This window comes from Acanthochromis polyacanthus, chromosome 2 (assembly GCF_021347895.1).
Source record: "Acanthochromis polyacanthus isolate Apoly-LR-REF ecotype Palm Island chromosome 2, KAUST_Apoly_ChrSc, whole genome shotgun sequence".
Taxonomy (NCBI): Eukaryota; Metazoa; Chordata; class Actinopteri; family Pomacentridae; genus Acanthochromis; species Acanthochromis polyacanthus.
In genome coordinates this window covers 8,064,863-8,078,418 of record NC_067114.1, presented here as the reverse complement: position 1 = coordinate 8,078,418, position 13,556 = coordinate 8,064,863, and the positions used below count along the sequence as shown (strand labels likewise).

At 38.9% G+C, this 13,556-nt stretch overlaps 1 protein-coding gene across 1 annotated transcript; it reads left to right on the top strand.

The window, feature by feature from the left end:
• The first annotated feature begins 46 nt into the window (after positions 1 to 46).
• On the top strand, positions 47 to 7,193 carry ca7 (carbonic anhydrase VII). The gene is made up of 7 exons (XM_022201516.2): positions 47 to 211; positions 788 to 985; positions 2,345 to 2,463; positions 2,813 to 2,908; positions 3,348 to 3,410; positions 3,541 to 3,696; positions 5,842 to 7,193. Exons 1-7 carry the CDS (start codon positions 115 to 117, stop codon positions 5,959 to 5,961), a joined length of 849 nt encoding a protein of 282 aa, XP_022057208.1. The 5' UTR covers positions 47 to 114; the 3' UTR covers positions 5,962 to 7,193.
• The last annotated feature ends 6,363 nt before the right edge of the window (positions 7,194 to 13,556 follow it).

Here is a 13,556-nt window from a genome sequence, read left to right as displayed (position 1 = left end):
TACCTGCGCGTTTTTGTATGTTTGCGTGCGTAAATGGGGCGTGTCCCACAGGGATAATTGCCCTCCCTTCCCCTTTGGTCTCGACATAAACTTCATCAATCGCTGCACCAGCTGATGTTCGTGCCCCTCCACGTGCAGCACCGGCAGCTCCGATCCAATCCACTAACCGGGACGATGACTGGGAACCACTGGGGATACGGGAAGGAGGACGGTAAGAGACAGCATCCAGGGTCCGGGGGCAGCCTTTAATGCTTTCCCCCCACGTGGGTCCATTTTTTCAGCAACAGATATTTACCGTTTGTTGGTTGTGCAGAGAGCAGGTCCTGTTTTAAGCAGAGGAGAAAGGCAGTTAAATGTTAAGGTGCTTAACATGCTGCGAGATTAACTCCACGCTTAAAGGGATGACTGCTGTCACCTTAACCTGACATCCCTGTCGATTTGTCCTCCAGTGAAAAAGACATTGGTTTTTATTTGCATCGTGGCTGGTGTTTTTAAGACATGTTACTGCTGTGAATGAGATGGTGTCAAGTGATTTGCATTGATTTCTCTTTGATTGTTTAGTGTGTGTTTTGAAGGTGTGCTCCCAAAAATAATGATTCACAAAAGTTATTATTTTTTCAGCTTGGTTCATTGTTGTTCTTTGTCTTAACAGGTGACACTATGACATATCTAAAGCATTTTTCTTGAAGCTTTTTCATTCCCCCATGAGTTAGAGCTGAAGCTGAGGGTGCAATATTGTGCTTATTATCATTATGTAAGTTTGCCTCTGTTGACTCTGTCTGTTAAGGTCCTTCTCTATGGCATCGAAACTACCCTGTTGCTCAGGGAAGCCGGCAATCCCCAATTGACATCATCCCTCATCAGGCTGCTCATGATCACAGTCTGGATCCAATTATCCTGAACTATGATCACTGTACCTCCATTAACATCTCCAACAATGGACACTCAGTGGTTGTGGAGTTTGATGACTCAGATGACCGTTCAGGTAAGAATATCTTGATTTGTGTTTGCAGTACTTTCAATTTTAAGGCTTTTACATAAGAAAACAAATCCCAACCAACAACCAGTATGGTGAAAGGGACATAACTAGATTTATCCCTATTTCTGATTATGTCACAGTTGTACTGACTGCTCTACGTGCCTTTTTAATTGCCCCCTGGGAACAAATAAAGTTATCTGAATCATAAATGAAACCTTGATAAGGTAGTGATATCTTGGGAGGGACAATGTGCAGGAAACTGTGGTCTTAGGTCACAGCTGAGAGATAATATTGATATCTGATGGCGGCCACATGTATTAGAAATCTGTGCTAAAAGTTTACTTTCTGTAAATATGGGCCTCCAAATTTGGGATGATGTTAATTTTCAGCAAGTGCAAACCCTGTGCACTACTGACCATAATCAGAGGTTGAAAATAAACCTCTGATTATGCTGCAGGAAAAAGTGCAGCCAGCACTTAACTGTATGAGTGTCTGTCTGCTGGACAAGAGATATAATAGCCTTTAAGCAATGTCAGTGGTTATTATGACAATATTTGTCTTTATCACTGGGTGGATCCATATAAAAAACCCTATCATTACCGTGAATGATAAGCTCGGAAATGTGAGTGATTTGACTCAGACGGTTTCCCCAGAACGAGCAAATAGCCATTACTGTAAATAATTATTGGAAGGAGGAACGTGTGGAAAAAGTAATGCAGCATTATCAGCCTTTCTCCATAACTCAAACAAGGTGCACAAATCCCTTAAACCTGCTGCTGTCAGTTTGCCATGTGCGGCTGGGTTTGGCTGTGCACGTGTGGTGACACTGCTGTGTTACTGTTATTTTGGTTAGGAAAGCAAATCAGTAATTCAAGCTGACTATATAGTTTCAAAGATCTGCCTCTGAATGTTAGAATAGCAAACATGATGGAAATTAAGATGGGCTGAACGTCATTATGACACAGATCCAAGTTGGTCTATATATATCCTTGCTGACCAATATACATGAATTGAAAGTGCAATGAAAACAGCAATATCTATATTTTGCATAGGATTGGTTATTTGCATGTCCCACGAAAGCTTGAACTACAGACATGATAGCTGATAAGGGAAGGCGTCTGTCTGCTCGGATTTGAGTGAGAAACGTGCTGGGTGAAAGTCTGCTGGGTGTTACCAGGTTGACTCATGCTGTGCGGTGTGTGTGTGTGTGTGTGTGTGTGTGGTACCAAGCTGTTTGGATGATGCTTCCTACAGGATGCAAAGCAGTTTGTTTGTCTGGCACTTGCAGGGAGGAGGTTGCAATTGCATGCATGTGTGCTGATGCCAAACATTTTTTTTCTTTTTTTACACATCTCATCCCTGCAGTGATCCGGGGAGGCCCTCTTGACAACCCCTACAGGCTGAAACAGTTTCACTTCCACTGGGGTGGAAAAGGATGCCATGGCTCTGAGCACACTGTTGAGGGACTGAGCTATGCATCTGAGGTCAGTGTTTTGGATCCAAATACGGCGTGTCGGTGTCTGATAACTAAATGCACAACAAACGATTTTCAGACAAAGTGCATTGCATTGTAAGATACGGCATTGTAATGTATTTTGCTATGAAATGAAATCAAAACATGGCTTTCAATGCGTGTAAATATTTTCTCACATTTTATATTTATGACTCTACAAAGAGTCCTATAGATGTGAGCAACAGTGGCATTTCATTCCTATTTTCCTGCAAAAATGAACGTGTTGTATTTTATCAGCACACAGGAATGACAACGAGTCGCATGCATAACTTGATTGAATTTATCCAACGATGAAAACCTGTTTTCTATTCCTCCTGTAGCTTCATTTAGTTCACTGGAACGCCGTCAAGTACAAAAATTTTGGTGAGGCAGCAACAGCTCCAGACGGCCTCGCTGTCCTTGGCATCTTTTTAGAAGTAAGACATTTCTCTGAAATGCAGTTTCCTGTTCGTTTTGTATCTGTCTGATAGGTTCACAGTTGTTCTCATAGGTGTGCATTAACTCACGTCAGCTTGAACAAAAGCGTAGGCAGGATGTGTTATAATCTTGCTGATAATTCACACATTTTGTCAGGTGTGTGTAGCTTCTTTTTTTTTTGCCCCACTGACATCATTTCTGTACTCATACAATCACTTCTTTACAGCGTGGTAGGCAGAATTCCCATTTTGTTTTAATGCACAACTGCAGGTAGTGATGCCAAAGCCTGTCAAAAAACAGCTGTGCTATATATAGTTGAATATCTATTGTTTTAAATTCACACAATTATACTGAATGTATACATAAACGATTTGATGGAGGTTCTGTCCAAATTTCACAAATTATATAATAATAATAAAAAAAAATCTCTCATGTAAGACAGGTGATGACCACAGATGGCTCCACGTGATAACGGATGCTCTGTACATGGTGAAATACAAGGTGAGTACTGGATTTGATTGGAACTGCTGCACAGGCACAATCTTTATTACTAATAAATATAATGTTCAAGACCTGCTTTTAGCATTATTGCAGGACTGTAGAGGATGTTGTCTTTGTGTTCCTGTTACAGGGCAGCCTCACGCCTTTCAAAGGTTTCAACCCCAAGTGCCTCCTTCCCAGCAGCCTCCACTACTGGACCTACCTGGGATCGCTGACCACACCCCCCCTGCATGAGAGCGTCACCTGGATCATCCTAAAGGAGCCGATTTCAGTGTCTGAAAAACAGGTGAGTGTTGCAATCTCAACCACAGAGCATACAAGATACCATAGATGGTATTTGGATGTTAAAATATATGTAGATCTGAGTTGTTTAAATGTAATCCTAAATACAGAACTAAACAGCAAATATTGGCATCAAATCAGTTTTATTAGAAACTGGACGACCAGTGTCTTGGTTGTTTTTTGAATGATGGATGAGAGGTTTATATTTTAACTTTGTACTGTTTTTATGTAACTTTGTGTGTATTTTATCCACAACATGTTTTTCAAATAATTTTGACTGAGAGAGAGGGAGTAACTCTCCTAAAAATGAGCTTTTCTCTTAGTGTTGGTGTGGAACAAAAAGAGCAAACCAGACTATACACCACCAATACTCTTATTAATGTTTCCAGGTCATGTAACCCAGCCATCCGCAGCAATAACCTCAATCTAGCAATCATGGCAGCAAGCCAGTTGTAGGAAACCTCTCTGACACATGCGCTATATTTCCCTCAAGTCAAAGATCTGCCGTCACGGCTTAAAAAGAGACAACTGCTGTATCAGAAGTATGCAAGCAAGCATCTGTCATTCATTAAATTAAAAGAGGAGAATCCTTGCTTAAATGGGTATTGATGTCTTAAATAACACTGACATTTTTTTTAAAAAAAAAGCTGAATTTATATTTTTCTTGACTTCTAAATGCACATATTTGTGCAGCCCAGAAGTGCTGCCTATTATGTTACATCTGACAAAGCCATTGATGTGCATCATTATTTAATTGATATCAAGACTGACTAAAACTAGTTTTTGGACTAAAGCACACAGTTGCACAAATAGATACTATATATATATATATATATATATATGCGTGTGTGTGTAAGTCAGTAAAGTTTAAGGCAGTGCGATGCTGCAGCTGGTCACTCAGTTGTGACATTCATGTTTCCTGGCCTGCATAATGTTAGGCTACGCTTCACTGGGCTCCAGGGATCCAAGTCCTTTACTGTCAAAACCAAAGTCCAGCATCACCGGATCTCAGGTTTGAGTAGTTGTGGGGGTGATGGTGGGCTTTACCTCTGTGCTGTAGCATGTGCAGGAATATACCATTTGGCCAAGTGTTATATTTAGAGGCCATTCTTGGGAATGCCATGTTTGGGAGAGCTTGTTTTTATCCACTCCTTGTTATCACTTTTAATCCGTTTCATCAGAAAGTTTTGGTCGGATAACCCCAGGATGACAAGTTAAGTTTAATAAGTGACTGCAGCACATGCCTTCCAGGTCCCCCCTGTGAGCTGGCCCTGTGGCGACTGCTGCCAGCCTCTGGATTATACTCTCAGTCTTGGTTGATCTTTTCTTGTCTACTTGCCCATTTTTAACTGTGGGACTGTGCAAAAGGAATCAAGAGTTCTAGTGACAGCGGCACCTTAGGTGTTGTCATGAATGATCTGTCTGTAAAGCCACGTCTGCAGCATAGCTGGGGGTGATGTAAGCTGGGCAACTGGCCCCACAAACTAGAACTCCAGGCCTCAAGCCTTTGATCCCCTCCAGCTGATTATCCTGATGGATGGATGACTGGGTGGGTGCAGGGCTTTAATTGAGAAATGCTTGCACGGCGACCCAGCAGGGAAAAGCTCTTATATAACTGGGAATTACTTTGTTTTTCATTTCTCTACATAAGAGTAGACATAGAGATAAAGGGGAAATACCGCAATCTGAGTAGTTGCCAGTTTTAAAAGTAGCATTATAAATATTCTACATTTCCCCTGTCAATAACTGCCATTAAAAACATTGTGATAAATTGATCCTACAAATTATTGGCTGTGTATGGCCAAAACTACTTCTAAAAATGGCCCTAACTCCTATCAAAATAATACTCACTAGAAACTGCAGTCGAATTGTTTTAAATAACTGTTTAGCCATTTTTATGCATTGAAGTATAAATCTGGTAAATTTTAATTAAGCCTTTTGTAGGATTGATAGTATTGGGGTTGGGAACCGCATAAGCATGAAAAAAGTCACAAAGTCCTCTGTAATAAACTAATATACTATTGGATTTGGTCTTTTCATGGCATTTGTTGACTGCAATTTACAGCATATTAGTGTTGTCCCTTGACATTATTGAATTATCTAGTATGGATCTTAGCAAAAATCCTCTCTCTTGTCTCTCTCACTGCAGCTGGGGAAGTTCCGAATGCTTCTGTTCACTGGAGAGGAGGAGGTTCAGAGGATACACATGGAAAACAACTTCCGGCCTCCACAGCCTCTCAACGACAGGAAAGTGCGTTCCTCCAATTAATGTGACCTCAAGAGATCTGAAGTCGTAGATTACAGAAGCTCTTGGTAGACAACAGTGAATGCATTAATTTGAGTGTACTTTTCACCTCATGCTAGCTTGTCCTGAGGATATCTGATTTGCTTGGTGCAGAAGTTGGAGGAATGTTCATCACTACCAGTATGTTAAGATGCATAATTCCCTCTACTGGTCAGAAATATGAATGGCAGCAGGTGGAATCGGTCAATGAATGATTTAGGAAAAAAATAAAAGGGATTTTATGATGCAATATAATACTCACTTTAATGAATGAGCAGCTATATAATAAAGTGCTGTATGTTTTGGCGCCATTATTATCACCAAATTACAAGTTGAAGATTCAAATGGTGGATATGCGCTTATACCTCCAGAGCTTTTCAAGGTCACATGTTTTGCTAAGGCAACAAGGTGATACAACTAGCAGCAGGCCCCTTTTGGTTTATCATCAGATGTTGCTGTTTGCAGACTAGGGCAGTACCACTGTGCCGTCTGCAGATCCAAAGCCTCAGCCTCCTCACTGATCCCGATTGATCCTCTGCTGATCCAGCCTATTGCTGGTGGATTCCTAGTCCTTGTGGCCAGATCCCGTCCGGTCAGATTAGCATTTATCTAAACTGCTCTTTTGTCCCTGACTGAGGGTATGAAAGTCTCAGGTCCTTTGTAGCTCAAGAGCTTGAGATATCCACCGCCTAACAGTATAATCCTTTAAATTCATTCATGGATTTATGATTCATTCAACTCCAGCAGCACAGAGAAGACCAGAATGAATTTAATTATTCGGTTGAACTCTGCGTGTTTGTCCTTCTCATTCTAAGTTTCTGTCTGAAGTGTCACATGTGTTGATCTGGTGTTTCTACTATGCAGGGTGTGATGATGTAATGCACAATGTTATTAGCAGCTAACCTCTGAACTGGAAAAAACCAAGCACAGTCCTGTATGTAAATGCCCGACAGAGGCCTTGATGCTGCACTTTGAGTTGTGGCAGCTTTGTGCAACACTGTTGCTTAATTTCGATGGACGGGGATTTTACTAGTGCAGGGGTATGACAAGGAAAAACAAAATGCACACATCAGGAATGGCACCTCAGTCATAATTGTTGTATGTTGTTCATGTGACAAAAACAGTAAAAATGTAATTTATAAGTGGTCTGAATATTTTTGTAATGCATTCAGAATTATGCCATGTTTGCTAACTTAAATAAAATTCTAAATAACTTCTGCAGGGTTTTCTTTTTCACATGAATACGCCTGAAGAACTTCAGCATTTAAACGAACGGAACATAAGTGTTTCTCATACAATCTTTTGCTTTTGTCCTCAAACACACACTTTAAATTCATACTTTTGTGTTTTCAGACTACACAAAGTTGTCATTTCAAAACCAGATCAATATCAAACAGCAGCTGTTAAGAGACACATTTACATTAATGAAGTACAGGTTGGCGATTTCTCTCCTCACCAAAAAGCTTTGTTGAACTTCTTTGTTCCAGTTGAAATAACTGAACCTTATATCTACAATACCTTTCAGAGGTAGGACTCATTGAAGCAAATGTTTAAACTCACTCTCACTGGTCAGAAGTAGCAATACTGGGTTCAAGGTAATTAGTAACCAGATTATATCCTGGAGGGGTGATGGACGGAGAGAAGGAACATGGACTGTGATCAGTGAATAATTTACTGACTGTGCACATTAAACAGGTCTTATTTGCAATTTAAATTCAAAATGGTAGAGTGTTTACAGTTAAAGACCTTCTCTGGGTATGTCTGAAGCTATGAATATATACTACCTTCCCATTCAGGAATTCTAAGCATATGAATAGGGAAAGAAACACTGACCAAAAGACATTTTAGAGGTGGGGAAAAGAGGAGGTCATCACACCTGTTTTTTTTTTCCCCATATCTGACTTACACAACGTCAGACCATCAGAAACAAAATAGTGTAAATAGTAGGAGAATAATTCAGAATCGCACAAACAGAGAAGCAACATTGAATTTGGTAAGAAAATTGCACCTTAAAATAAAGTCTTAACGCGTTTGATAAGATGGTTAAAAAAGTCTTGATAAAGGATAAAGTTGGGAGTGACAGAAAAGAAAAAAAGTATTTAAACAATGATGGGATAAATAATGATAACATGGTATAATAAGAAATTAAGGAAATTGTAAATAGCTTCTTTCATATCATATAATTTTACATGAATATTTCTGAAAAGCTTACCTGCATATTTAAGATGTATCCAGTGAATAAAGTTGTTTTAACTTTATTTATTTTTTTAAATCTAAATTCCCTTTGTCTTTAACATGTGGCATCAATATGTGTCCAGCAGATGGCAAGATGGAGCTGTTTCCCGACTGAAGGAGGTTAGTTTATTGGATTTAACTGATTTGTCATTTAACAACATCTTCCTGAGGTTAAATAAAAAAAAAGTGTATATTACTCAGAATTCATTTTTTTCCCCTCTTAAAACTATGCCCAAATTTAACACAAGAAACTAGAATTTTACATGTTCCCTAATCAAAATGACACATTTATGCACATACCATTTAAATAAAATGTTGTCTATCAACACTTTTGTGATGAATTTGTGTTTTTCTGTGCTGACATTTTGGCATTTCTCTTCCTTCTTTTTTGTATTTTAATTAAATTTTCAGTGTTCATTGACGTTTTTCTTTGTGTAATCTACATACTTGTGCTGATCATCCTGTAGGTGGCAGTATTTACTGTCTTTTTGTATGCGGTACAGTGAGAACTAATTTGTCTTCTAGTACTAGAATTTTTTGAGGGAAAAAGAAACAAAAAACATAACAGGGAACACTACAATGCATGGACATAGATTATTGTGGGGAAAAAAGAGCACTGACAATGGTTGACTACAGCAGAAACACATCTTGCAACCAAAGCCACAGCTTTGTTTTTCCGTATCTCTATCAGTAACACTTGACCTTGCCTTTGTCTGTCCTCCTCCCCACTGTGCAAGTGTCTCAATCAAGAGCTTACATTACCCTGCCTGGTTTCATTTCCATCTGATGGCTGTAGAAAAATTCATTTCACAGGTTAATAAATAATGAAAATGTGTCTGTGTGAAGTATATTTAACACATATTCTCAAATAATCCTTCCAAAACAGCATCAGTGAGCTTTATTGAGACTCAGAATACCTGAGCGGGCACATCATTCTCAACCACAATCGATGTGCCATGTAATAAGATATTAGTAGTCAGGCCTCAGAAATAGAGTCAGTCACATGTATTTTTAGCATCAGGATATCTACTTGCTTGTTGTAGTGATTTTTCCCAGACACAGCAACATTTGAGCAACATTGTGAAATACAAACCTGTGAGACAAACAAGCAGTAAAGAAAAGTTGCAATCTCGACAAAAGAATAAACTCAGTTCCTAAGAGGATAGCAGAGAGATATACATATTTAGGACATAATAAGAATACAGAGAAATATGTGAATAAGTGCTTATAATTCTTAAACATCATTTTTCATCTTGCACTATTGTTTTCAGTATCAGGGCCAAACATGTCTAGCCATTTACCACTGAAGTATTTAACAAAATAAATTAAAAAATAATGTAACTGATACATATTCTGTATCCATGGATGAAGCCTGCCTCTAAAAATCATCATTTGTTTATTCCTTTAAATGGACATTCTTCTTATTTTACATGTCAAAAATCAGTTTACAAGGACATGAGCAAATCTTTTGTTCCTTCAGATGAGTTTCACAGAGGAAACGAAAAATGCAAACCACTGACTCAAATGTAAAAATATCCCAATCCCAGTAAAGATCTTCAAAGCAGTCATAATGTCATTTTAAAAAGACATGGTACCAAAATGTACTTGAAGTATCAAAATAAAAGTACTCGTGGAAAAATGTCTCCTGCCAGTGTTGTGTCTTTATCTATGTGTTACTGCATTATTATCATGGATGCATTAAATGTATAAGCAGCATTTTATGTTGTTAAGTTTTACATATATATTGCAGAGTAGATTACTTTAGCAATGCATGAATCTGTAAAATCCCAAGTAAATACAGCTGATGAATAAATGTGTGGAATAAAAAAGTGTATTATTCACTTCATAAAATAAAAATTATAGCACAAATACCTCAGAATAGGAACTAAGTATAGCACCTGAGTAAATTAGTTACATTCCAGCAGAGCTCCCCCAGCTCTGTAATTTCACAGAAGTGGACAGACAGAATGAGGTAAACATAAAACACACAGTGGGAAGTGTGGTTTCCAAGGTTTCTGAAGCTTAGCTCACAACAGAGACAGAAGGCTGCTTTGATTTTTCCCAGTCTGTGTTTCTCTTGTGAATCTCTCAGCAGTGTTCAACTGCTATAGAGCTCCTTTAAGTGAAGTTTCATAATCTGATATCATTTTTTCATAATATTATTTTGTCGATAAATTAATTTGATCTATTTTTGGCAGCCATGAAGCTGCAAAGGCTCAAACCACACATTCTATTAAACCGTAGTAACTACTTTGTCTGAGTCAAAAAACAGTTTCTAACCTTCTGATCTCATGGCACTCAAAGTGTCACCATCCACACAGACCATACACTCCTAAATCATTCTAAGTTTCTCAATATTGTCAAGGACAGCGGCTCTATCTGGCAATCAGAGGACATGGTCATGGTGCAGTTGCCATGGATACAAACAGCACATGTAAAACAACACAAACGCTTGGCCAGCTCATATCTCCCCTACTTGTCTATGAGCCAGTGATCCATCACCCTCACCATGTCAGAGAATAAAACCATACTACAAAAATATCTAACGCTTCTTTCCCCTAAAGACCTCTCCTCCTCCCCGGTGACACGTGTGTGTTTCTGTATTCATTAGTGAGCTTTATTTAGCCTTGGGTCTATTTTATGTGGACACTCAGTGATGTCCAACTTATTCCATCCTAGCCAGCCACAGACACACACATCACCTGTCTTTCCTGGGTGATAATGTTTGGCCTTGGCCCAGGTTCAGGGTCAGTTTTGAGATATAACCATAACAACTTGCCAAACAATATACACCTTTTATGGGTTGTGTATATACACCAAAAACATTAAGGTTGTAGGGCAGTGGCCTTGGTTCACTGAGTGGATTATAAATCACTGTAGATGAGGTTCCCTCTCCTGGGTACTCTGTTGGTGGTCTGTTATGATAATTAAAGACAACAGAGCTTTGCCATCAGGGGAGAGAGGTCAAGACGTGTTATCCAATTCGTTGGGTGTAAACCTTAATACCGAAAATATTTTAATCTATGGAAGTTTTTCAGAAAATATCTGTCAATTTACTTCTACCTTGGTGTATAATTTTATGGTTATGTCTCAGTGACTTGGTCTACCGACAGTAAGTGTTTATGGAGACATAACACTCAGTATGTGAGGTATGACAGTCACACCCTGCCCCCTGACATCTGATCTTGTTAGTGTGGGGTTACCCAGCATTGAGTCATGACTTACTGAGTGGGCGACAGACACCTACACGGTCTTCGGGGAACCGACTTTACTCAGTGACCCTCATGATCCCCTTGAGTCAATCCACAACCCAATGTTTGCACAGTGTCTATAGCAACACACACAGCCAGAGCTGCATCAGGGCTCAGTCAGCCCCTATTTATTTCATACACCTCTGTTTAAAATCAATGTCACAGACATTTGGCCGGCTGAGTAGATACACAAAACCAAGCCCCATAGACCTGAGAACCAGAAATTTATATCCGGAGCTATTTCAGTCAATGCAGAGGAGAGTTAATATAAACCAGCAGTCATAGATGGCCATTATTATAATAAACACAAGCTAAAACTGGCTAGACATTTTGTGTTTTTTGCTTTATTGGTGTGCATCACCAACAGATCAAACCAATTTCCAATGTAGAACATGACACATTTTAGAGAAATGGTTTTTAGTCCTGTTGCAGACAGTATTTATGGCACTTCATCAAGATGACATAACATATAATGACATATTCTTGATTTAATGACAGTTGATCATTAGGTCAGCTGAAAAACCTTTTGTTCATTTGTCTTGAACCTTCAAAACACAGCCAACAGTTTGCTGTTGAAACCTGCTGTTCATTCAGCGCCCAGATCGAAAGCATTCTCACGTCCCAAGTTCACGTTCTCTTTGTGACAGCAGTTGTGTCATCATGCTGTCCGCAAGGAGCCCAAAGTAACATCTGTGAAGTTATTGAACTTATTGCCTCGAATGACTGTTCATGTACCATAACCTCTTTGCCAGTAGTCAGTTTTCAGTCCTAGTACGATTCATGTTCATTGGTTCTCGCGGATCGAATGACGCCTGAAAGATACTGAAAATCCAGACTGGAAGAAGGTCTGCAGACACCAACAGTGCTATTAACCCCCTGGAAATTCTAAAAGTGTTTAGTGCATTTGGCTCCAATTGGATCCGTCACGTTTTCTGGTATTTTGTATCTGTACAAAGTCCAGTCAGATGAATTTTGTTTTGTGGGCTTACAAAGGCTGATTGGTTAACCTTTTTGCTAACCTTAAGGAATCTTGATACTCTTCACATAACCTTAATCAAGCTCAGCATTCTCACATTCACCTCAGCAATTTACATAGTCTTTACATAAGTCTAAGCAATCTTGACATTCTTACTCAAAGTCTAATCAATTTCAACAGTTTTTTCCTGACCCAAAACAATCTCAACCTTCTTGACCTACTATAGGTCAAAAGATCTCAACATTTTTATGCTAACATTATGCAATCGTGATCGTCTTAGCCTAACTCTAAACAATCTTAATCTTAATCTAGTATTGAGCAGTCAATAGTCTTACTAACTCAAAAAATCTTGTCATTCTAGCCTAAGCAATTTTGACCATCTTAACCCAACAATCTCCAGATTTTTAACCCAACCTTAAGCAATCTCAACACTCTTAATCTAACTCTAAACAACCTCAACATTCTTACTCTATCTATAAGCAGTCTTGAAATTCTTTACCCAACTCGAAGCAATTTCAGCATTTTTCATGTAACTCAAGACAATCTCTTTATTTTTAACCTAAGCCTATGCAATCTTGACTTTCTTAACCTAACTCTAGGCGATCTTGGCATTTTTAACCCAACCCAACCAGTCTCGCCCTTCACATTATCATGTACTGACTAACCAGGTAGTACTTTCCTCATAAATACAAATGAGTATTCCGAGGTGGCCCTGCAAAAAACCATCCACGCTCATCAGTGCCTAAAGCTGAATTCTGCTGTTAGCATGCATGCTAGTTTTGCAAATATCGTAAAACCAAGTATTGAGCAAGGTGACACTTCTACCTGAGGATGATCGTACCGCAGAAGTCAGCACAGTGACTTTAAATAAATGTGGCAATTCCAATGTCAACCCACTGGAAGAAAGGGCTGGTGATGAACTATTTTGGCTAAAAGCACATTTTTAATTGGCAGACAGCACCCTAATATTACAAATATTGTAGATAAGGGAGATCATATAAAAAAATTGTCCACAAAAATTGTCTGTCTTTCTTAACAGTGAACTACAACAAGAAAATGGTCATGAAAAAGGTCTATCATGCAGTTCTTTGTTTGTCTAAGAACAAAACACACTGGAT

Excerpts from the sequence above, each read along its gene's own strand:
- ca7 (XM_022201516.2), top strand. The coding sequence starts at position 115 with ATGTTCGTGCCCCTCCACGTGCAGCACCGGCAGCTCCGATCCAATCCA. Across the intron at positions 212-787 it reads GGGATACGGGAAGGAGGACG|GTCCTTCTCTATGGCATCGA; the intron begins GTAAGAGACAGC and ends CTGTCTGTTAAG. Across the intron at positions 2,464-2,812 it reads GACTGAGCTATGCATCTGAG|CTTCATTTAGTTCACTGGAA; the intron begins GTCAGTGTTTTG and ends TTCCTCCTGTAG.